Raw genomic sequence first — 26,227 nt, forward strand, 5'->3', positions numbered from 1 at the left:
AGAGGGGCCTTACAGGATGGGAAGAATTTAAAAGATGTAGTTGTTCAGAAGAGGAGGTGGAAGGGAAGAAGAGAGAAAAGGTATTTCAAGAGAAGGGAAAAACCTCAGGAAAAAGAGTCGGGAGGCTGAAATAGTTTTCAGAATCTCCTTTGATTAGAGCAGTGATCCTTAATCCCAACTGTGCATTGTAATTACCTGGAGAGATTTTAAGATCCCACCCCAGACCAATTAAATCAGATTTCCTGGGGGTGAAGCCCAGACATGTGTATATTTTTAAAGCTCCCCACATGATTCTAACATGCAGCCAAGGTTAGGAACCACTGGACCAGAGCATGGAGACTGAGTTGTGGAGGGTGGGAGATGAGACTGACTAAGTAGGTTAGTGTCATATTCTGGAGGGCCCCCTATGCTCACATAGCATTCTGCACATAGCCAGAAGTCATGGAAAGTTTTTAGGCATGGAGGTGGCATGATCAGAGCTGTCTTTTTGAATTATGTTTTGTTGAAAGCTGCCCTGTCATAGACATTCAACACTTACAGACTGAGTAAATAGAAATGGGCACTCTCTCCTCCATGTCTAGTTTCCATGGAAACAGAATACCATCACTCATAAAGGGCATGTTTCCCACTTGTTCTTTGTGACTATTGCTGCTCTCTTCCATATGTTCTTCAGTGAGACCGAGGTACCTTTTTGCCTATCATGCCTCAATTGTCTGGAGTTTCCTCAACCTTTTTTTCTACTTTGCCTTCTTGGCGAGGGTTTGGGCAGTCAGTCAAGCAGCACTGTTGGTCAATTCACTAAAGTCAACATAAGACAACCCTGAAAATGCCTTGAAAAAAATGCGTTTTCTTCAAATGGAAAGAGGCTATCTGGTTTGAGGCACAGTGATACCACGGGAAGAAGCTTAAAGTTAGGAAGTGCAGAGTATGAGTCCTGGCTTGGTTATTTGTCCTCAAGTTAAGCTCTCTGAATCTTAGTTACTTTATAAAATGTAGAATAATGCAATCTGTTTGGCAGAGGAGCAAGGACTGTAGAGAAACGATGTGGAGAGCATGTCATGCTTAGCAAGTTGGAGGGGCTCAATAAATGGTAGCTGCTACTATTAATTAATGTCACCCAAATCTTAAAATTAGGATTCATAATATGACTTTTGAAAGCTCACAGAGAAATTATTTTCATAAAAATTAGGGGACAAAATGAAGTGCAAGGAATAAATAGTTTTTAATGTCTTTCTTCCTATAACTCAACGAGATTTTGGAAAGAGATATGGCTACCTAAAAGGATTCTAGTTTTGAGAAGCTAAGACCAGGTGTATGTCTCAGAACAAAAATTCTAAAATAATATGCCATTCAGGTCTGGAGAAAATAAAGGGGTTCTAGAAGTGAAAGAATATTTGGTGATATTGAATAAATGTGTGAAATATTTCACGGAAACATTAAGACATCTAGTTAGAATGTGTGAAAATGGTAATTTTTAAGCTAAGATTTATGAATACTGATAACAAGTATTGTATATCAAGCATTTTGGATGGAATTTTATTTTTACATGAATTACATCTGATCTTCACTACAACCCTATGAGGTTTCTTGACCTGGAGAAACTGAGGCTCAGAGAAGTAACAGAGGACAGTGCTGTGTATGCAGCCTGTAAGCTGTTTTTGCCTTTATTATCCTTTTAACCTCTCTTCACTGTTCATGCCAACTGTCCATTTCATTGACTTCTCAAGAAACCACAGTCCTGGATTCCCATGGTCATGGAACCACTTCCTCTCTGCAATCTTACAAAGTCTTCTAACTGCGGTCCCTACTGCGTTCTACAAAATCATCAAACATCTTATTATGTATTTAATAGAGATGATATAAAAGACTGCATTCCTCAGTAGTATTTTACCATTTTAAAGGACTAAACATGGGGGGACAATGGGTCAAGATGAGTGTTCTTCCCTGCCTTTCTCTTATCGTTACCATCAAAAATCAATTTCCAGAATCAGAATTTGAGTCTATTAAATCTCAGGGCTTCACTGACACCCTCCATAAAATTTTATTAAACAATTCATTCTTTAAAAATATTAAGAAAATGCAGATGTCTTTATATTTTAAAAAGACATTAAATACACAAAAAAAGACATTAAGTTCTATCATTGAAAATCTTCCAGCATTATGTTTAAAATTGATGCTGAGAACCTTCTTTATATATAATTCTTATTTGTTAGGGGAGAATCACTGAAACCACTTGGCCAAATGAACTAAATTTTAAGAGGAAATTCCATAATGGCTGGTATTTTTTTATATACTTCAAAGAATAATACATACAGCAGATCTCCCAAAGTGTTGCCAGATTTGAATTTCTTAAAAATCTTTCACTGTGAACATATTGCTGGTGTTGAAATACAACCCATGTCTCTCACAGCTTCAACAAACATATTTAACACACTTATGCATACATTAGTTAGTGTAAACATGACTCACTTAAGTAGACAGGGTTTTTTTAAATTTTAATATTTCATCACCATGTCATTCCACGGAAACTACCTTGGGGCTTCTATGAAGCAGTTTCAAACCTCTCTCATATAAAACATCATTACACATTAGCAGAAACTCCATTCAGTCAAGAAGAATGGCATACTGGCTACAGGCAACTCTATAAACCGCATACAGTTTTAATTAAATTCATTAGAAATGCTATGTCTCTCAGTAGATTTGAGGGCAGATAGAACCACTTAACAATAGCCAAGACCTAATCCAGTTTGTCAGAACTAATAATAACACAAATGCAATTTCTCACACAGGGACACATCCAGAAAGTTCACGAATGAGCAATTGTGATGCTATTTTTTAAAGTAATATTTATAAATTATTGCAAGATGTTGCCAGCTTCAGACCATGGTTGCAATGTCTAATTCCAATGAGCTGATAAAAGGTGCTATTAATAAAAAGACACATTTTGGGCAACTGACATAACTAATTGATCAAGTAATTTGAGTAAAAATACAAGATTTCACTAGGAAACCCGGACAGGGATGAAATCACTCAATTTACTGAAAGCCAGAAGGCCTTGAAAAAAGAGGAGACCACAGAACACTTTTATGTCTAACCAAAACCAAATAAAATGATCCCAACATACAAATAGGCTTCAGATGATATAATATGACGAGAGATTTCAACTATGTAGGCAAACCTTTCATTTTCTTACCCAAATATGCCAAGCCAAAGATTACCAAAATAGAGAGGGAGGGGAAAAGTCCCATTTCCTCAGTCTCTGTAAGAGTGGCAAGGAACATTTTTTCCCTCCTTTTCAAGTTTCACCGTACCTCACTAAACTAATGCTCAACATTAGCACTTGGATCTCAAGATCTGGGTTAAATTAAAACAAAATGAGATAAAATGGACCCAGATGAACGTGAATTTACCTAGGCTGACACTTCTAGTAATGGTTACTGGAAGACGCATCACCACCAGCCCACCCAGGAATCCCTCCATCCGCCAAAATCACTGCTTGTCTGGAGCACCTGAAGATGACTGGGACACTATGCAGTTCTGCTAGATGACTGTGCTGAGTTTACCGCTGCACATGAACTGAGGAGAGAAGGAAACAGCTGCTCAAACTCTCTATTCAGGTGCGCTAAGAAATATGGAAACTCTGTCCTCTTTTTCTTGGGAAAACAGGCACATCCCAAAACTCATCATTATTAAGAAATCCCCAATATTGGCCAGAACACTGTCCTGGTCCATTTTAGGAGGGGAGAATTGGTATCACATATCTATTCCTTCAGGCCTCCAGCAGCAAAATCAATGTCTATCACTGAAATAACAGTTTAAGGAAAGGCATCGTCCAATCATTTTCTCATTTCATCTTCGTAACATCCTTTTACGGAAAGGGCTGAAAGGAGATAGGACTTTTTTGATGTCCAAACAAATTAAAATGGTGGTTCAAGAGAAGGACGATGCTTCTGTCAGTAGAGGCTACCATGGAGAAAACAGGAATGGGAGGAAATTACAATGGTATCCCTGAAGATAGGAAAACACATGCTAATGTGGGTGTCCTCAGCCAGAGCATGTATGGAACCGATGGGAAGTATAAGATCCGTGATGCACAAAACAGATCTTACCCGCTGTGAACAGTTAATAAATTACAAACTCGTACACATTTCATTATGTTCATATACATTTCATCATATTTTGTGTCTTGCCTCGAACTGATTTTATCCAGTGTACCATGCATGCATGACCACATGCCTGTCCCCAAATGCTTACTTCATCAGGAAGTGTGAATGGGCTGCCAGCGCCTGCCAAATGACACTAGAGAACAACCAAGTAGAGAAGATTAAAAGTTATCCTCACTTTCTTTGAGCCAAGGCTCAAGCCTTCTTCCCAGTACCAGAAAAAAAAAAAACAAAAACGTCCTGAGCCTTCAGTATGCTAAACTCACAGTGAGAACAGCCACTTGCACTACTGACTACAAGAAAACAAATTTCACAAGTTTCAGGCTGTTAAATGAGATCGACTATTCTCCCACAGTCCAAAAGTGGCCTTATTTTATGAAAAGGAAAGGTTCTCCATCAGATACATGTTTTCCTGCAACAAAATCATCTGACTTGTTATCAAAACTGGAATCCTGTGCTGACAATTTTATAGGAAATCTTATTTCACATTAGGACTCTGTGATAATAATGATCGGGGTTTTGTGTTGTTGTTTGTTTTTTTTAACAAGTCATCAAGCATAACAACCTCCCTGGATCCCTGCCTTCACAAACCACTTTCTAATTTGCACGGTTAGTCCTACCACACTGGTCCAGCACTGACACACATTTATGAAGAATTAAAAGAAGTTCAGGGGCCAACATTAAGTTGACTTTACTACTGGTTCCACTCTGACCTTGAGATCCACTTCTATAAATGAGCTCTTTTCTCGTAGCTAGAAAGTAAACCTCTTCCCTTAACATCAGTTACTCTTTTTTTGTCTAGCTACCTACTGTCATTAATATTATTTTCAGTACTTTGATCACTCCAGAACTGATACCTTGCCATGATTTTCCTAATACTTGTTGAGCTTCTTAGAGGACTGAATAGATTGCACCCAAATGAGAAATAAGGCAAACATAACAATGGAGCGAGGCCAAAGTAACACTTTCATCACTGATGAAGACTGAGTGAGAAAGCTTACTGAGAAAGCCAAATGGACCTGCTAATTGATTTTCTAAATTAGGCAGATTTATTCACCCACTTACAGGTAAGACCAGACTTGACAGGCCTCCCCAGCTGAGTGTGACTCGAGTATGACCAAAGGCACAGAGGAGCAAAAGGTAACTTGTATGCTTACAGGTATGCCTGCTTCCCCCAAAAGAGAGAGGAGCTGGCTTGAAACAAGTCACTGTACCTCCTCTGGGGAGGGAGGCTGGGGGGCGGGCAGGGTGAAGTGAGTAAAGGGGTGGCAAGAGGCCAGGAGTATTATACTAACTGAGCTTCATAGTGAAGGAAACATCAGATGTGGGCAGGAAATGCATTCAGTTGATGGAATTCTCTTATGTGGGAGGCTTGGATACGATTTTGAGGCTATGTACCAAGATGTTGGGGTCTTGAAGGGTCAGATTAATAGCACCACTCTTTCCTGTCCAAGTTCTGAATTAATTGAGAGATAAAACAAGAGACAAAACAAATAAAGCCCAAATTATCATCATTAATACTGATAAACGATATGCGGGCAGTTGTAACCTAGGTGTAACTTGCTGCACCTTTCCCCCAGATTCTAGACCCTGGGACAGTTCACATCTGACAGAGCCAGCACTTTTACATACGTCACTACCTCTAACTGGTGTGAGGATGACAGTAGTAGGAAGAGGTCAAATTTCCCCTCCTAAGGACCACTGATAAATTAGTTCCATCCAATCAAGAAATGTTGGCCAATTATTGTCCACCAACCTTCCTACAATTCTACCTCTATTAGGAGAAGAAAAGAAAGGCACAAGAATCAAGAGTTCTGAGGGAAGATCTTTCTTCCTGGAAACCAGAATAAGGGAAAGGTGGGCATTTCTCTCATGCAGTACCTCCTCCCTCATGAAACCCAGTTCATATGGTTGAATTTCTAATGCCTTCAACTGGATGTCCCAGATTTCAACCCCTCAGCCTGTCTAAAATGTACGGGGACCAAATGGAGTTCTCTTGCCCCCATTTCCATGCCCTTGGCAAGTTATTTGTTTACAACTTTCTTTCTTGCTTTATGCCACGAGAGCTGACCATGCTTCTCCTTCTACTTTTTGGTCACTTCCTCTACTTTTGCAGCTCCTCCTCCCTGAAATTGTTTTTCCCTTCCTCACTATCCCCCAAATATAAGTCTCCTCTTCATGCAAGAGTTTTAATGCTAGTTACTGTAGACCATAGGAAATCAGCGAAGGAAAATAATACATAGGAGAATTTCTTTAAATAACAAGGTACTCAAAAGAGTTATTCCATAGCCTATATATATAATAAAATGTAAAAGATAACAACTCTGAGATTCTCATTGCCCCAGTCCTGACACTCTTTAAAGATAATTTTAACCAGTGTTTGCCAACAAAAGGCATGCTTACTTCCCATCTCACGCCCATAGAAGACATCTTTAATTGAGATGAGGTAGAATGGAGTCTCAGAATCCTTCTCAACACAGCAATCCACTTAGTCACTACCAACAGATTTCAGTTGACTCTCAAGATAAAACATATTTCTATTTTGGATAACTTCATACTGTCATTTTGAAAGAACTTTCCACCTCCCTTCAGACATTCTTGACACTATGCTACTTTCACAGGCCATATTTTCTGCCACCTTAGGATTTTCTCCATTTTTTTCCCCCTACTACTTTCCCAATACCTTTTTCTACTGTAAACTACATTTTCCTCCTGGTGCTATAGTCCACCCTGGGACATCTCTTTGCAGGCCACTGCATTATCTCTTTTGGTTATAATTTGCTTGCCTGTACTGCTACTACATTCCGCTATCACCCGCACTTGTCCAGTATCTGTATCTTCTCAGCCAGGACCCCTATGGGTCCATATCTGGCAGATTTGGTTTCATCAAGGTGCCCACGCCCAACCCCATCCCACCACTCACTAATATACTACAGTGGGATTTATAGATGACATTTTATTTTTGTCTTCTGTATGTCTTATGTCGTTTTTTGTTCTTCTATTATTCTCTTATAGTTTTCTTTTACATTAAGTGAATATTTTCAAATGTAACACCTTAATTTTTAATATTTTTCCCACTAAATTTTTTTAAAGTTATTTCCTTAGTGGTTGCTCTAGGGCTTACCATATGCATCTTACCTTATCAGAGTCTGCTTCAGATTTATACTAACAATTTCAATGAAATACAGAAATGTTATACCTATATAGCTCTATTCCCTTTCTCCTTTCAATGCTCTTATTGTTACATCTATCTATATATGTTATAGAGCCCACAATGCATTGTTATAATTATTACCTCATATGACATTATATATTTTAAAGAAGTTGAGGGGAGAGCAATGATATACTTAGAGCTTTTGTTATTTAACCTTCGTATTTGGTTCTCTTCATTTCTTCCTGTGGATTCAAATCACCATTTGGAGTCATTTCCTTAGGCCAAATGCAGCTTTGCAACCTACTTCCTTTGTATTATTACTAGCAAATATATTACATTTCCATATATTATAGGCTCAGCAATATAATTATATGTATAGTACTTTAGATAATGCTACTTAAATCAGTTAATGAAGAAAAAGAGGAAGTATACACCTACACTGTCATTTATGGTTACATAATTATCTTCACCTGTGCTCTTGGTTTTTTCCTGTGAATTTGAATTACTATCTGGGTTCAGTTGCCCCTAACCTGAAGAACTTCCTTTAGTGTTTCTTATAAGGTGACTCTGCTAGCAGCAAATTCTCTCAGTGCTTGTTTATTTGGGTATGTCTTTATTTCACCTTCATTTTTTGAAAGAAAGCTTTGCTAGGTTCACATTTATTGGTTGACAGTTTTTTCTTTGAGAACTTTAAATATGTTATCCCACTGTCTTCTGGCTGCCATGGTTTCTGATGAGAAGTCAGTTGTTAATCTTACTGAGTTCCTTGTAAGTGAAAATCGATTTTTCACTTTCTGCTTTCAGTATTTATACTACGATCTGTCTTTTCTAGAACTCCTTACATTTATTCTACTTGGAGTTTGTTGAGACTCTTGGGTTCATGAATTAAAGTTTTCATCTAATTTGAGAAGTTTTCAAACATTATTTCTTAGAGTATTTTTTCTATTTTTTCTACTCCTTCCTCTCTCACCTCTCCTTCCAGCACTCCCATTATGTATGCTGAGTCATCTAATGGTATCCCACATTTCTCTGAGGATCTCTTCATTTTTCTTTTTTTGCTGTTGTGCCTTCTAATGAATCTTTCTTTTCAGTTTTTGTACTTTCCAAATCCTGAATTTACATTTGTTTTTGTTTTCTTTAAATAATTTCTACCTCTTTACTGATACTCTCCATTTAATGAAATATTGAAGTTTTTAATCTGTTTTCACAGGCAGTTTCTTTTGCCTTGTGAAACTGGCTATTTTAGGTAATACACTGTAGTGAGTCTGGGTACTGGTTGATCTCCTTTCCCTTCCCTAGGGGTTGGTTATTGTTACTTGCTTGTTTATTTGTTTAGTGACTGGATTATTTTGGTGAAGTCTGTTCTCTCCTCTCACCCCATAGTGTAAAGCCTCTGATATTGCTCCTCAGATGGTGCAGCCTTGGGCATCTGCACAGTCATCTTGGGAGGACAGTATTTTGCAGTCCCTTTAACTGTCCCTGTCCTTGACCACACCCAGCAGTTAAGTTCCATTAATTGCTGGCTGATTGCTCTGTTGTTGTCAACAGTGCCCTGGGACACAAATTTCTCCACAGATTGATCCAATTAAACTCAGGCTCCTTTATAGAGATAGTTTTTGAGTTCAGTTTTTGAGATTTGTCTGATCCCAGGAAGGCTCTTCTTAGTTGTCTGTCTCCCTGGCTCTGGCAAGTAAACTAGCTGGCCTGTGACTTAGCTTATATCTTGTATGCATCTACCAGTTGACTCTGAATTGCTTTATAGCACAACCTCCATTGTTTTGAGGATGTCCTTAGGCTTGAATATCCCCACAGTCCATTGCAAATGAAGTCAGCTTCTTTGGGAAGAGATTCTAACCTCTCTGTTTTATGGCCTACTTCTTCCTCTGGGCCAATGCTCTGGAGCTGGGGGAGGGGACAGTGGCATACTTCTGAGTGACACCTATGCTTTTGGAGCTGGGTGCTTGGCAGAGTTGGGTCCTGCCATAGCCTCTGGTGTATCTGGCTTGCCTCTCCCTGAATGGAACCTCTGCTTTACACATGAGCTGGTGATTAGGGCCCCGCTATTTTTAGCATGCTGCCCCCAAGGTAAAGTCCCTATTTCTCAAGTCTGGGCTAGGCTAAAGAAGAGAATATCCGCCTCTCAGTTGCACTTGCTTGAAGCTTAGGCTCTGTAACTGGTATCTGGGGGCAGAAACGGAGATTGTAAAGTCCTGCCCCTCCCAGGAAGATACAGTAGCCCTCCAACTGGGAGCTGGGAGGACAGGCAGCTCTGTGTTCTTTTCTGCACCCACCTGAAGAAGAGTTTGCTCCAAGCTGAACTGGGAAGAGGGAGCATAGGAGTAGGCTGTGGTTCAAACACCGCAGACTCTTCCTGTTCTTACCAAGTTTTAGTTAAGTTTTCTTAAATAAATGTTTTTTCATTTGTTGTATGCCATTGGTACCATTTCCAGAGACTTGAGTGTTTTGGTTTTGGTTTTTTTAATATTTTCACTAATTTACTGGGAAGCAGATCCACAGAGCACTCCATGTTGCCATGCTGGAAATGGAAACTTTATATACTTCTTGACTTAGTCAACGTATCAGTTGTATTTCTCCAAGGAATAAAAGGCTTGTTATACACTGTAATGTTCCTTAATCCTGATGTCTCTTGACTCTATTATTGATCAAGAGTGATGAACAAAAACAATATCCTGTTCATTTTGATGAGCAGTGAGAGTTATGTTTGAAAAGTATTAATGTGCTTTTCTATTTTTCTTTCTGAACATAATAATCTGCAGCCTAGTCTACCTAGGGCATTCATTTGCTAGTAGAGACTTTAGAATTTGATGCAGAATGAAAATAAAATGGCTAAGGTAACATTCAGCTCCCTTCTCAAAAACTGGATTTTGGAACCCCACAGGACGATGAGAGTCAGGATTAACTGAGGGAGAAAAGCCATTCCAAATTTCTTTTCCTTACCATTTAGAATATCAAAAAAGAAAAACAAACAAACCCATAAAGATCCACTCCTTCTGTCCACTTCTTTCCCCAATCTATGGGGGAAGTTAAACATGGGAGTTTATTTTTAGATAAGTGGCAAGAAAAGGAGCATTCAGGGAGAAGAAGAAGAGATAAGTTTTCAGATACATCTGGATTTCCACTTTCTGAGGAGAAGCATTGGGAAGGAGGAGTGTTAATAAACCAAGAAAAAAGATGAGCACAGGAACCACGGAACCACATTCCTTATTTGGGAATCTACGGAGACCACTATGCAACAGGTCTCGTTCACCACAAGGCAACGACCCAGCTTTGTTGGGAGTGGTTGGCATAAAACAGAAGAACCAGTGAATGCTCCTAAGCCTCCATCAGATCATCTGAGGCATGGAAACTCAATGGAGAGCCAGTCTGCCACAGGGTCTGCTGTGGTGGATAAAAGGACTACATGGCCTGGGCTGGACATGGACTTCCCGGCCAGGGGTTGAACAGAAGGCAGGGCATTGACTCAAGTTCTAGAAACAATGAAAGCTGAGAAGAGACCAAGTCATCAAGAGCAAAATGGCCCATGCTTCCTGGAGACATTGCCAAGCCAAAAGAACAGACACGGGCTTCCCTGCTGGCGCAGTGGTTGAGAGTCCGCCTGCCGATGCAGGGGACACGGGTTCGTGCCCCGGTCCGGGAAGATCCCACATGCCGCGGAGCGGCTGGGCCCGTGAGCCATGGCCGCTGAGCCTGCGCGTCCAGAGCCTGTGCTCCGCAGCGGGAGTGGCCACAGCAGTGAGAGGCCCGCAAAAAAAAAAAAAAAAAAAAAAAAGAACAGACACAAGTTCACCAGCACTGGGTGCCAGTGCCCAGGTGGATAAAGGTCAGGGCAGAGAGAAGCAGATGTCAGCCAGCATACTGCCAAGGACTTGACCGAGGCCAGAGTCCCTCTCATCCCTCCCTACTCCACCAAGGCCATGAGATCATGTAACCTCTTCTCTCTCCCCTCCAGTTTGGCCATGATCTCAGGGAGAAAAGCAGGTGAGAGTGAGGTTCTATGAGGGTTGGAGCGCTTCCAGTCAATTTTAACTGAACATACCAACTGAGACTGTTTACAGTAAGAGACTGCACTCAGGTTTATTGCATACCTTTTTTCTATTTTCCCCTAATAGCGAATAGTATTATAGACAGCTGAAGACAAGATAAAGGAGCTGCATTGTCTTTGCACTTCAGATTTGTAATCTGAGTAAATTCTGTAGCAACACTGCAAGAACAATAATGTTTATGAGTGCCCTGGGCACATAACACATACAATTTTTCTCTTTACCTCCCTTTTTTGCTTCTCACCAGAGTAGGCACTTTTCAAATATATATTTTTGGCTGCCCAGCATCCAAACACCCTCTTTTAGAGCAGGGTATACCAAAATAGATCAAAGTAAAGTCATGGCCTCCCCTAATATTATGGAAGCCAGGCTGGGCAGTTATTCCTCTGCCTGGCCCTCACAGCTAATTCAGCGCACGTAACCGAGGCCTGCCTAGTGGACCCCTTTAAAGCTCAAGGGAGCACCGTCAAGGTGCAGGGAGAAGTAGAGGGTTTCAAGGCAGCAGTGACAACAGAATTTAAATCCTGAGCCTAACGGCAGTGCCCAATGACAGGAAGTCCAGGAGGTCCAGGTCGCCTTTATCAACCTGATCAAGTTCAGAGGCATCACCTTGCCGTGTTAGCTGCTGTCTGTCTGCTCAGACTGCCACAGCAAAATGCCATAGACTGAGAGGCTTAAACAACAGAAATTTACTTTCTCACAGTTCTGGAGGCTGGGAAGTCCAAGATCAAGTTACCAGCCAATTGAGTTTCTCCTGAGAGCCCTCTTCCTGGCTTGCAGAGGGTTCCTCACTGTGTCCTCACATGGCCTTTGCTTGGTGCGTGCACATGGAGAGAGAGAAACAGACCTCTCTCCCTTCCTCCTCTTATAAGGCCTCAATCCTATCAAATTAGGATTCTGCCCTGATGACCTCATTTAGCCTGAATGATGACCTCATTTTAGCCTAAAAGCCCTATTTCCAAATATAATCACATTGGGGGTTAGGGCTGCCTTCTATTTCTGACCTAATCCTTTAACTTTTAAAATCCATTCTATGAAGTATCTAATATCTTTCCAACAAATCCCTTTTCTGTTTAAGTTAACCAGAGTTCGTTTCTATTGTCGGCAACCATGAACCTAGACTGATCAGAAATTAGTATCAGAAGACAGTCACTCAGGAAATTGGTGTTGGTTATTCGCCCTAATAAGGGCTAAAGAAAATGAAAACTCAAGAGTTCAGGAATGGGAAGCTGTCAGCCGTAACAAATCGCTAGATAATTTTTCTTCTGCAGTGATCTTTAATGAAGTGTCCACTGAAAAGAAGGATTTAAGGGATCAAATTATCACTGCCATTGAAGAGTGTGAACGGCCTGAAGAATTTAAAGACGCTATAGGGTGAGATGGCTGCTTCTAATGAGACTGGACTGCTTAAAGAAGAGAGGACAAGCTCAGATCTCTATATTTTAGCTCAAGGCATAGACCCAGGGCATTTCTCTGGTTGTGATAAATGTCTTCATAAATGTCTGCAAAACTCAAATGAAAATTTAAAATTCTGTGGATGCCTGGATAAAGTCCATTGAATTTCCAGCCTTACCAAGTCACTTATGTGAAAGTGATAGTACTGATCAGGAAATAATGAAAAATTGAATATACAGGAGAATACGGAGGCCTGGAAGTACCCCCCCACACACACACACACCAAGCCACACTCTATACCAAGCCTTGCTTCACAGCCAAAGAAGACCCACCTCATTTCTCTTTGCATCTTCAGCATCTTATATCAGGGTTGAGCCAGAGAGCTGGCTTTACCTACAGGCCTTGATCGTCTCACCTTCAGCACAGGGCATCATGCTAGCAAGACCTGAACAGTAAGCTGGATTGGTACCTTCAATACCTTGCTAAGACACAAGTAGGCTACAGGATGGGAGAAAAGTACTTGAAAATATAGAGATCTGCTACTTCAGGAAAGTTGCTATGGGTCTAGTGATCATAAACTTCAAAGTACATGGCAAATATCTTGTTTCTCTAATAGTAAGAGTTGTCATACTTGGTGGGCCATTCTGGCTTTTGCAGGTAACATATTCAACATTTGCATGTACTTATTCAACCCATTTACCAGGTGACTCAAAAGGCTTCTACTTTAAAAAAAAAAAAAAAAAAAAAGGCTTCTACTTTTAAATGGCTATATTACCTAGAAATTTTGGTCCAGCAGATCCAATGATGCCCAAAGGGTCTGTGGAAAATCAAAGAGCTCTAAAAGGGAAGCACAAAACAGGTCCCTAGATTTTAGAGCAACAGTGTAGCCCCTTTACTATGTTACTAGCCTTTTGAGGGATAGGTGTTGGTTTGCCCAACAAGCAGACCCAAGTAGAGATACCAGGTGACTACGGAAAATACACATTATGAACTGGAGCGCTATCTGATCCACCTGGCCAGAAAGTCAGGTGGATCCACCGCTAGCTCGCTCATCAGTGAGGACTATATACTGAGTTGTGACAAGCAATCTCCCTGAGCCCGCTGCTCTCACTCTCATGTTCTTACTCCTGCAGCAATGCCACTCCTCCTGCAGCCTAAAGAGAAGTGTTGGGTGACTAGCTGTCTGAAAACATTTGAGCCTGGACTCTGGAAATTTCTAAGTGATAGGCTGGCAAAAGCCAGAGGTGGACGGCTGACAGGACACCTCCGTTTAGGCGTTGGCCTAAAGTTCAGTGGAAAAGAAAAACCACTACAATTCCACTTGGATGAAAAGAGTTTTGATCAGCATATCTCGTTTCCCACTTGAGCTGGAAGAGTAGACTGAGAAAACACTCTATCTAAAACTAAGCCATGAGCAATGACTGAAAGATCACACGTAGAGGCTACCAATGGCAAAAGATTTAGGAAACAGGTATATGGTGGGACCTTTCAACATAGACTGACAGTGACAGAATATTTATGTACAATCAAAAATTATGCACTGTGTAACTAATAACGACCGACTGTATAGCACAGGGAATGCTACTCAATATGCTGTAATGGCCTAAATGGGAAAAGAATTTTAAAAAGAGTGGATATATGTATATGTATAACTGATTCATTTTGCTGTATACCTACAACTAACACAACACTGTAAATCAACTATACTGCAGTAAAATTTTTTTTTAGAAAATTTATGCACTGTGAAGGAGGCTTCTAATAATCAGGTGGAAGAGTTGATACATTCTATTCTACAACGCCAGTCATTCTCCTGTGTCCAGCTGCACAAGTACTTGCTCAATGGACTCATAAAGTATCTATAGCTACAAGTATGTACAGCTAGGCCATACAAGGACACAGTTGCCCCAACTCAAGATGCCTTGGCTACTTGCCCAACCAGAGATCAACTGAAACTCCCAATATTGAACCAGCCAGGTTGATCTTCTCGAAAGAAGAACCAGCCAGGTTGATCACATTTTTCTATTGTGTAGTGGGGAATCCAATTGCCTTCACTAGAAGAACTGCTTATCCTGGATGTTTTCCCCCTGCTTGGCATGCTTCTCCTAGGTTCACTGGTCACAGACTTACTGAAAATATTACGTACTGTAAGTTTGGGCTATCTTCTTGACAATTAGCTTCTCTGCCTGTCTTCTGAGCCTGCCTTTTCAACCTTCAGGTTGATTCTGTGATTTACATAATATCCTTCTACTCAAACTCTTTCCTGCTTAAGTTAACCATAGTTTATAGTGTCTGAAACTATAAATTCTGGCGCAGCTCCTCCCAGGGTCTTACTCTTTGACCTACTTCTCTTTCATTTCTTCCATCATCTGGCTCATAAGGCGAACAGTTGAGGCAACTCTATGACCTAAGCCAGGTCATCCATTCATTCCCACACCAAACATTAGGCACTATGCAGGCACTGGTGATACACAGAATCAATGTGTCTGTTACCAGGGATGAGGACCTATGAGAAGGGATGCCTTGGAGATCAAGGAAACTGGATACGTAAATGAACTTGGGAGAAGCAATCAGTGATCTATGATTACATATTAACTTGATATTAGGTCTATAATTTGGATATTAGTTCTTTTTTTAGTAAAACGTGCTTAGATCATCTACCTGCAATGTGTGAGCCTTGGAGTCAGACAAAAATCTCACAGCCCCTTTTGTGTTAATATGAGCTTCCAGGTCCTTAGCTTCAGTTAAGTTTCTTATTCATCTTCCTGCTCTGAAGAGGTTTTTAAAGATACCTTCCAGTTGTATGAAAAACTAAAGGGACGGAGTCATCGAAACAATATTAGAAGGACAATGTTTTTATTTTATGCAAAATCTTTCACTTCTGAATGCCATGAGTTTACAAAGCACATTAACCCTTGGTGGCCTAGAGATTGCGATATGTTGTTTAATTGATTCACTCATGTTTAAACAAAATTCTCAAACCATCTTCCTAAAATATAAGTTTGTTTTCTAGTACAGTACTGTAGCCAAGATATAATCCTATATTGAGCCTAAAGTTCACAGGATGCTCTAGGGCTAGTCTTCTCAATGGCCCTCCCCTCTCTATAGACCTGTAGATTACAGAGGTATAGTAAATAAGACAGTGCCCACCGGCAGCAAGTCTTGCTCTGCATTTTATCTTTTTATTACATTTCTGGTTTCATTTTGAGTTGTCACGAAGCACCCTTTTGTTTTTTTATTGGAAGGAATATTTAGGCTAAAATGAGCTTATTTGACTGAGATTTGATTGTACCATCTCTGGCACTCTCACTAAGTACTTTTTAAAAATAAATTAACTTTTAGCCTGAGGCTTCTCTTCTGGAATATCAAGACCAGCTACAGTCTAAGCCAATATCTATTTTAGTGTCTAATATAAATCAAGAACTAAACCATGAAAGCTCTCCTGACCAATAGCTAGAAAGGTGGCTGAGAGATAGAGAAAACAATTTTTTTTAACTAGAAAATTTTGTCTATTTGATACAAATAATACTTAAAAAGTAATGTCTGAAATGTCTATGTTCCTTAGATAGCCCCCCACCCTTTTTTTTTTTTTTTTTTTTGTCTTTCAAGAGTCTTGCCAAGATGATATGAGATTAACATTGTTAAAGAAAACTAATATCCCAGGAGAGGATCTCGAAATCCCTGATCTTGTTAACAATGGGCCTGGAGGCTCTACAGTTTGTTCTGAGAGAGGATTAACACTTTAACCAAGTGTCAAAAGGGAAATAGCAGGCATATTCTAAGGAAGCAAATTGTGGCAGATGTCACTATCTCTCTGGAATAGTGTCAGTTCTTATCTTAAAAACAGAAGCTAAAAATAAGATTAGGTGTGTCATCTTCACTAGGGAGTTTTAATTTGCATTCAGATGCCACCATGGATTGTCACAAAACACATGGTGGTTCTTTAAATAGTAAGTTCAGAGAAAGTGTGTTAAGGTCCATGAAACTGATATCCAGTTGGAGAGTCAAGGTTATGACACCATACTCTGTTTTCTCCCAAGTCATCTCCAGGTGTTTCAGGATTGGCTTCCATTGGGAAATTATATCTCTAAGAACTGTCTGATTTCAAACTTTAGCTTCCAAGTAAATATTTCCACTTAGATCCTACGGTAGATGTCTTTATTGGGCAACTTTGTATCAAAGAATTATGTTCTTGGGACCACCAAGGTGTAGGAGGCCTTAGAATTCAACTATCTGCAGTTTAGAACTCAAATCTTAATTCTGATCTCTCATCACTTCATGCAGAAGGACAGGGGAGCAGGAGAAGTGTAGATAACTAACAAGGAGGTCATACACGGTCTTTAGAAGTCCTTTGGGCAGCATGAAGACAGGGTAGAAGGACTGAATATTCTAGTCTCTAAACTGCAGACCATGAAGGGAGAACCCATAGGGGTTCTCACAACTGCCTCTAATATGACAGGATGAGGCTTATTGGAGGACTTACCCTGCTGGGGGTACAACTTGGATTCTGTCCAATCATCTAACGCTTGCTTGGATACGGCTGACTTCACAAAAAGGAGGAGCATCTACAAAGTCATCATTTACCTAGAGGAGTTCTCTACACGTCAGGGAGGTCTCCTCACCCAAGCCCCTCTGCCCAGCCATGGTAAAGTGGAGACCAGCCTGGCTTGTGGGTCTCAGCATCTGACCTGCATCATGAGGGGTCATGGTAGACCTGAGCTGTCCAATTCAGGAGCCACTAACAACCCCCTGCAGCTATTGAGCACTTGAGATGTGACTAATGCAACCGAAAAAACTGCATTTTAAAATTTAACTTTAATTAATTTAAGTTTAAACTTAAAAACAAATATTTGATACAATTATTGAACAGCTTTCAAATATGTTTGGAACAACAGTGGTATATGAACTTACTTTTTCAATTGTCAATTTTATGAAATCTTATTACAGTTCAAGTATTTCCAAGGGAAATTTAGTGTTTGAATTGGGATATGCTGTAAGTGTCAAATACAAACCAAATTTTGAAAATATAATATAAAAAAAGAATGTACTGTATCTCATTGATAATTTTTATATTGATTATGTTAGAATAATAATTGTTAAACATACTAGGTTAAATAAAACATTACCAAAATGAATAATGGCTCATTATGTTTTTATTGGGCAGTGCTGGACTAGTTTATCCTGGGAAACTATCTCTATATTTGCAGCATCTATATTGAACATATGCCAGAGAGGATGGGAAGCCAAGGTAGAAATTCCCCTCAAGCAGCCAAGAATTCCCCTCAACCTTCCTGCACACCTGTTCCAAACTCAAAGTACTTTCTAAACAGTATCTCTGCACAGTACAAACTTGGTGACTGCTTTGCTCTTTCCTGGGCCAAGCCAGGTGGCCTTGGTGACTTTCTCCTTCAGTTCTCATAACTGTGTCATGTTCACGGCAGTAATGCCTGCACCAGCCTCGGGACGGAAATACAGGCCTGGTGGAAATAGAAACATTGAACTCCCCTCCTTACACACTCTCATGACTTTTCCTTAAAAACCCCATAAAACCAGTGCAGCCTTAACGCATGGATCATATTCCATCCTCCCCAGAATACAATGAGCATTTTCTCTTCTTTCTTATTCGTCTAGAATCATTTCATTCTTCACTTCTTCCACTGATATCTATTGAGCCCTTTCTTTGTGCCAGGCACTGTGTTGGGCAGGGAGGTAAAGAACACACACCTTCTAAATGTCCATCGATGGAGGAATGGATAAAGAAGATGTGGTACATATATACGATGGAATATTACTCAGCCATAAAAAAGAACAAAATAATGCCATTTGCAGAGACATGGATGGACCTAGAGATTGTCATACTGAGTGAAGTAAGTCAGACAGAGAAAGACAAATATCACATGATATCACTTATATGTGGAATCTGAAAAAAAGGGTACAAATGAACTTATCTACAAAACAGATACAGAGTTACAGATGTAGAAAATAAACTTATGGCTAAAAATATTTTAAACATAAAGGTAAAACGGGGAGGGATAAATTGGAAGATTGGAATTGACATATACACACTACGATATATAAAACAGATAACTAATAAAGACCTACTGTACAGCACAGGGAACTCTACTCAATATTCTGTATTGAGTAGAGAATGGCCTACATGGGAAAAGAATCTAAAAAAGACTGGATATATGTGTAACAGATTCACTTTGCTGTACACCTGAAACTAACACAACATTGTAAATCAGCTACACTCCAATAAAAGTTAAAAAACAAAACACACTGGCTTCCCTGGTGGCACAGTGGTTGAGAGTCCGCCTGCTGATGCAGGGGACATAGGTTCGTGCCCCGGTCCGGGAAGATCCCACATGCCGCAGAGCTGCTGGGCCCGTGAGCCATGGCCGCTGAGCCTGCATGTCCGGAGCCTGTGCTCCGCAACGGGAGAGGCCACAACAATGAGATGCCCACGTACTGCCAAAAAAAAAAAAAACACACACACACACACACACACACCTTGCCCTCAAGGAGATCCAATCTAAAAGGAAGACATTTAAATAACAATTAAATATATTAAATAAATTAAATAATAGCTTGATAAGGGGAAGATGGACTATGCCCATGGTACAAGGAGAGACGTCAATCATAAGTAGAACTACCAAGGAGCTGTCCCTTGGTTTTGGTCTGGAAGGAACGCAAACAGGAGAGATGGCATTCCAGGCGGGAGACAGTAAGTACAAGTCTGTGGAGGCATGAGGCTGCACGGTGCCTTGGAAAATGCAAGTGGGTTGGTCTCTCTTGGATGTAAGAAACAAGGCATAAGAGGGAAGTCAAGAGAGGGGGGTGGCCAACACGGGGCCACTAAGTTCCAATTTATAAGATATCACGGGAGCTTCCCTGGTGGCGCAGTGGTTAAGAATCCGCCTGCCAATGCAAGGGACATGGGTTCAATCCCTGGTCCGGGAAGATCCCACATACCGCGGAGCAACTAAGCCTGTGCGCCACAACTACTGAGCCTGCGCTCTAGAGCCCATGAGCCAAAACTACTGAAGCCCGCCTCCTAGAGCCCGTGCTCCACAACAAGAGAAGCCACCACAATGAGAAGCCCACGCACCACAATGAAGAGGAGCCCCCCTCGCCGCAACCAGAGAAAGCCCACGCACAGTAACGAAGACCCAACGCAGGCAAAATAAATAAATTAAAAAAAAAAAAAAGATATCACGAAGAGAAGAGGAAGATCAGAGAACTCTTCAAATGATCAACAGGTTATGTAAGTTTCTTCCTCCTCCCTCCAGATTGGCTTACATTTTTCCAGCAAGTTAAGAAGTTCTCATTTTCCTAGGGGCCACTGCAGAACCTGGCGTTTCTAAGTTGTCTGGCCTCATCCTTGTCATTCAACAGCATCTGTTGGAAGCCTAGTATGGGCCAGTCACTTTCCCACTATAATAAAGATGCAGAAGACTGGCTTCCTAACGAACCTCAGGACCTCACGGTCAGTCCAGCGAGATATTAATAACACAAAGCAGACGTAGTTTGGAAGGGAACCATTATTTTTTTCCTTTCTTATGACCTGGGAATAAGAAGCACGTGTTTAAAGTGTTTTGGAGATAGAGATATCCTGCTCCCCAAATCACTGTTACCTATTCTCAGCCTTCTTTCTCTGCAACTAATGACCTAAGCAGAGAGGGAAGATCTAAACTTGTACTGAAAAACCAGTGTTTGTACGGACCTCATTCCTAAATCTCCAGGTCTTAAATCATTCTCTGGACTGTTTCTCATACATAACAGGTCATTACGATCACAAATTAAGAGAATGTTCATTACAGTACATAGTGGAGAAGAGAAGCTTAAGCTTGGGCAAGTCCAAAGTACCTTCCCTTTCATTTTCAAGAGTAAAATGAGAACATGTCAAAAACTGAACGCATAAGAACTCCATTAGATGTAGAACAGATCAATGCTCTGAGATCAACAGTTTGAATATTGTTAAATTTTCCATAGTCACATAATGACTTCAAAAATAATCAGCGTTCCTTCATACACCATGGGCAATAATGAGCTAAAACAGATCTTACACGCACCACAGCTTTACGTATTATCCATCCAAGAGCCTCATTGTGTCATGAAATTCGGTAGTTCATTGTTTCCTGACCCTGAACGCCTGCGGTTGTCATGAAAACACTGCCATGGCCCAAGCTCCCAAATTGGAAGCCAATCCAAACCCGCCACGTGGTAGAGCCTCCCCACTTCACTCAGCAGGTGAAAGGCAAGCATGGGGCACCCACCCCCGTCAGCCAGGGGCTGGACGACACCGGGCAGCCAGAGGTCAAGGAATCCTCTGTGCTGAGAGGACGATTTGCTGAACTCAAATCCAAAGTTCTTCCTGTCTAAACCCATCGGGGATTGCTTTACTGTCTAGAGCTACGGTAGCTCACTTTGAGTTCAAATCTGTATTGTGGAATTTGAACCATCAAAACACCCATCACCATAAAAACCCTCTGTGAGTCCTGTTAACAAAACAGAAAGAACTTCTGCCAAGAGCTGAGAAATAAATTCCTTCTTTCATGCTGCTTGGACCACAGCATAATGAGGGCTCCCAAGCTCTCTATGCAGTAATAAAATGGAATGCCCAGGCTTCTCCTTTTGATGTGTTCCAGTTTAAAAGTTTAGAGTTGACGCCTTTTCATCCTTAATTTATCTTCCCTTGTAAATATTTCTGTACCATTTCCAATATCTAAAGTCTACACGTTTCCAAAAAATAATTCACTCCTTCTCCTATTTCAGTTGTATAACTTTATGTTATGGGTCAAATTTGGGGCTAAATAAACATACCTCAGGCTACAGCTCTGCAAATACCTCTGGCAGCAAATTAACTCAAACAAATGTTTTGGTTGGGTGACGAGGTTATTTTTAATGATCTTCCTGATCTGCCTAGAGGCCCAAGGATAGACTAGGTGAACTCCCAAAGGCTTTTCTAACTTTGTATTTTCTGCCACATTAATATACAGTTCTCAAGTTCATTGAAAGAGTTGGTTTAAAATTCCACCACCAGAGGGTGCTACTTGTTTGCTTCTAAAATTCATTTCTTATCACGTGAAAAACAGAGGCCCTGCTACCAAAGAATCATCACCACGCCAGACAGCATTACCCAAGAAAGGTTTTCAGAAGGCCTGTAGACAGCGCTCTACTTCAAGGAATCCAATTTCACTTGTCTTTTGATGTTACGTGTTTAAAACCAAAACTGAAAAGCTCTGTAACTTGCACAAACCAAAGTGCACTGGCTTATATATGCTGTAAACCAAGGACGGAATGCGAATCATTTTTCATTTTCGTGGCTTTTGTTCAGTATTTACTACACAACAACAATGAACCCAGAATGCTAACATCCTCTTCACCACACCAGACAATAAAATAACAAAGTAAAAAGAGAATTTGCTTAGCTATAAAAACAGTGCTGTATTCTCTAACAATGCAACCTTCACTTATCCTATTTTAAGTGCACACATCTCCTGCTCCTGCTTTGGAGTAATTTTGCTTTGGTGTAATTTCTGACTTCTAGGAAGCATTTCGATTGATTAGCTTCAACTTCTCTTATTAGTGTATTTTCACAATTTATTGGGATTTGCACATACATTTTCCACTTGATATTTTCAGGTATGCACGAAGGAAGCATGGAGTGAATTCCCATTCACCCACACGGAGATCGCATGGAAAGTCTTTTTAAATCGTGGTAAGAAATTCTAGCGTGTTGCCATCTGAATTGGCAAAGCAAGTCAGGGGTCAGCAAAGTTTTTCGGAAAAGCACCAGATTACAGTAAAGAGTTCAGGCCATGTGAGTCATAAGTACTCAACCCTACCACGCAGCAAGAAAGCAGTCATACAGACATGCAGGACTGGATATGACTGTATTCCAAAACACTTTAATTTGAGGAATAGGTGGTTGGTTACAGTTTGCTGACTCCTGCAAATGCTGAATCTTAATGTACACTCTTCTTATCAATAAAATTCAGAGAAGTTTCTATTACATTATCCTTTGGTGATTTTCCCCCTCCTCACACAGTGTTGACAAACTGTGGCCTCATTAAGTTATCCATTTTAAAGTTCATGGGTCCTTTGGAGGAATACCACTGGGTTTCCTCTCCAGCGTTTCCAAAACCAGAGTCAAAGGAGACTTAAGCTTTTGGTGTGTCATTATATTCGTGTCCTGTGAAGCTGTCTTATGGTAAGACATGAAATCAACAAGAAGGATGTAACTCCCTGGCAATTTCTCCAGAGATCATATGGAAAGTGAACAAAAGACATAGTTTACCTTCGGACTGATGTGTAGCCAGAGGAGTCTGGGTCTCCTTGGAGTAGGACACTACCTCCCTGGGCAGGAAATCCACTTGGGTAACCTTCGACACACCCAGCTTATGCAGTCTTCGTCTAAAAGTAACAAAGGACAAACGCTTAGAGAGGGAAGGCATTCCTTGCGGAAGATCTATCAGGAATAAAACAAACAAACCCCAAATACCCACAGCTTCTCAGTACAAGGGGCAGCGTCATGAAGTTGAACTGGCCCTGGGCTGCAAGTCTGGACACTGGGGTTTTGGCCCACTTTGCCCCTGTGTTGCAGGGTGGTGTCAGATAGGTCCCTCAGGCTGACCCTCAGCTTTTCTATCTGCAAAACCAGGTCTTGTCCACTTCAAATGAGACCCCTCCATTCTGAGCAACTCTGATTTTTCTTGATTAAAGGTTATAAAGGGAATTTTCATTTGTAATACAGGATTCTAGTCCCTTAGGCAAGAGGGACAGAAGAAAAGTAACGCTTCTCAAATCTGAAGAAAAAAGAGATGATTAGTGGAGTAATTTGTTCTCTATAATAGTAATGAGAGGATGATATTCCAAGGGGGAGTATAACATCTCCCATTTCTCCAGAAAAGAAACTAATACAGATCAGCATGTGAATTTGTTTAAAGATACGCTGACATAGCACAAATTGAGTGAAAAGGGTACTGGGCTAAGAATGATAAAGTTTTAGTTTAGAATTCCCAAATGAGCCGTGACCATGTAAAAAAAATCCTTTCTGAATATTTATGGAGCACATCAAGAATTTTCAGATGTCTTTCACATCCATCACGTCAACTGTCTTCATGACACCGCTATGAAGCTTCTGGGCAGATTATCACCATCTCCATTTTACGGATGAGGAAAGTGAGATTCAGTAGGAGACACTCCCAAGTATATGCAACTCGTAAATGGTAGAACCAGGGAGGAAATTCTGTTGGCCTGAGTCCTGGTCCAGTGCTTTTGCCACCAAGTCAAACTCCTACCTGAGGTTCTTAATGGTGAGCTCTGAGCTACCCCCCAGATCTGAAGTGCCTCCTGCGTCACCCAGGAAACATCCACTCCTGGAGGCAGCAGAGTGGTCGCTAATCACAGAAGACTAGCCCACACTTACCACTATGTGTGTGATCTTGAATAAGTTACCTAATCTCTCTGTGCCTCGGTTTCCTCAACTGTAAAATGGAGATATTACTAGTTCTTAGTACTAGGATTAGTATGGGTAATGTCTATGTACCACATACATATAATGCATATGCCACGTACATGTTATATATACATATGTACACAATTTACACACATATATATTTTAAAAGTTTCTGAAACATTATTTTAGTATATAGATTTAATCAGTATCAGACATATTTTACTATATTTCTTTAAAATTTCCAGGAAATAGAGTATGTGTGTGTCTCTCTGAGAGAGAAAGGCAACATAACCATTTAGCCACAATTCCACATTCCCTAGCTCTCTAGGATCAATAGAAGCATACCCTTTTCGTATTACTTTTTAAATTATTACTAGCAATGGCACAGACTCACTGTATTTTTTTCAGTAGTAGTAATAATAAAATGAAAGAAGATGCATACCACAGCTGGGAATTTCCATGTACAATTTCTAGGAAAACAAAAATTTCTTCTTTTCTATGAATCACTAAAATTGAGGTAAAACCTAAGATGAGCACAGAGTAGATACAAACAAACTAAGGCTGGTTTAGAAAGAAGCCCAGCTGGCTGTCTCTGCGGCTCCACTAAGCACGACTGTAGCCCAAGCTCCACTCAGGCCTGGGCCATGTGGGCCTCACTCACTCGGATGTCTGGACCACAGAGCGTACACGAGGGTCAGGCTGGGGACCCAGCACTTCCTCCAAACCTTCTCACACAGAATTAGGGGAAAACACACAAAATATACTAGAAACAAAATTACCAAACAAGGTAAAAGGCTCAAGGTTTCAAAGCAAGAAATTCAGGTATTATTTTAAGTCCTTCTTGGGTTAAAGAAGTGTTTTTCTTCCTGAAATGGGTCTCTCTTGAAGCATCTGAAAAAGAAAACATGACTAGACACCCCAGGACTGCTTGAGACAAAGCCCCCTCTGCTGTTTAATAGCCTGGAGCATCTTTCTGAGGCCCCAAGAGGTTCATCTTCATCTTAGGCAAAGAGATGGAAAGGAAATGTACTGGGCTGGTAATGTACCACCACCAATTCAAAATGGGGTCACACCCGGCATGGAGAGATCACCCTGGAGTTTAGACTTCCATGGGCATCTGTGTGAGGCCCAAAGATCTCCACAGTCCAGTTAAGAAATACCTATACCTGCAGCCAGGGATTCCAGCGCCTCTTGCTAATAAGATGCAAGCGTAAGCTGTAGGCCTATCTTGCTGGGTGACCAGCCATAGGCACTGGACAACGGGAAGCTGATCTGTAATTCGATAATCCACAAGGCAAACTGAAACCAACTAGTGAGGCAGCATAGCATAATGGTGAAGCCACGTGCTCACACAGAAACTGGGTTCAAATCCCCTCTTTGTCACTTACCAGCTGAATGGTATGTAAAAGCTTTGGATAAGTGACAAACCCCTCTAAGCCTCATGTTTCTCATCTATAAAATGGGTACATATCATTGAACTGTTATGAAGATTAAATGAAGCTAATACTTGTAAAATACTTAATTTAGTGTCTGGCACATAGTAGGTGGCTCTACTTCTATCTTTTTGACTGATTATAATAATGCTTATATTTGTTTCAAAAAATCAGAGAAGGCAGATTTATGAATGCTCTAAACTGATTTTCTAAAACAGTAGATTCGAAGATTATCTCTGACAGTAAAACATAAGAATCACACCCCTAATTTCTTTGTATGGCACATGGGTAGGTTTTGGCTGCCTGGGAGAGTCCATTTGGTTTTCCTTTAACTTCTCGGTTTTCAAAACTTTGCTTAAAGTGGTGTGAGTACTACACAACTGTTCCCACCCTAGCTGTTCCAGAAAGTCTGGCAGAAGGTGGCGCCCTTCCACGGCAAAGACCTTCCTCTTAGGTGTGTTCTCCAACTGTGTCCCCGCTTATGGGTCTCTCCCAGACCAGCCTTAGGGTCTGCACGTCTCAACTGATCAAGGATCTATCCATTCATACAAACCTGTGATAGA

The 26,227-nt window shown here is 40.7% G+C and overlaps 1 protein-coding gene across 6 annotated transcripts in view; it reads right to left on the reverse strand.

Moving 5' to 3' along the window:
- DYNC1I1 (dynein cytoplasmic 1 intermediate chain 1) overlaps window positions 1-26,227 on the reverse strand; it is a 338,694-nt gene that overhangs the window by 221,591 nt on the left and 90,876 nt on the right. For all 6 annotated transcript variants that reach the window (XM_067746359.1, XM_067746362.1, XM_067746358.1 and 3 more), the window contains one exon: window positions 23,071-23,186. In XM_067746359.1, the coding sequence (XP_067602460.1) occupies window positions 23,071-23,186 (116 nt within the window). The remainder of the gene's footprint in view (window positions 1-23,070; window positions 23,187-26,227) is intronic.

The sequence above is a fragment of the Pseudorca crassidens genome, chromosome 8 (assembly GCF_039906515.1).
Source record: "Pseudorca crassidens isolate mPseCra1 chromosome 8, mPseCra1.hap1, whole genome shotgun sequence".
Lineage (NCBI taxonomy): Eukaryota > Metazoa > Chordata > Mammalia > Artiodactyla > Delphinidae > Pseudorca > Pseudorca crassidens.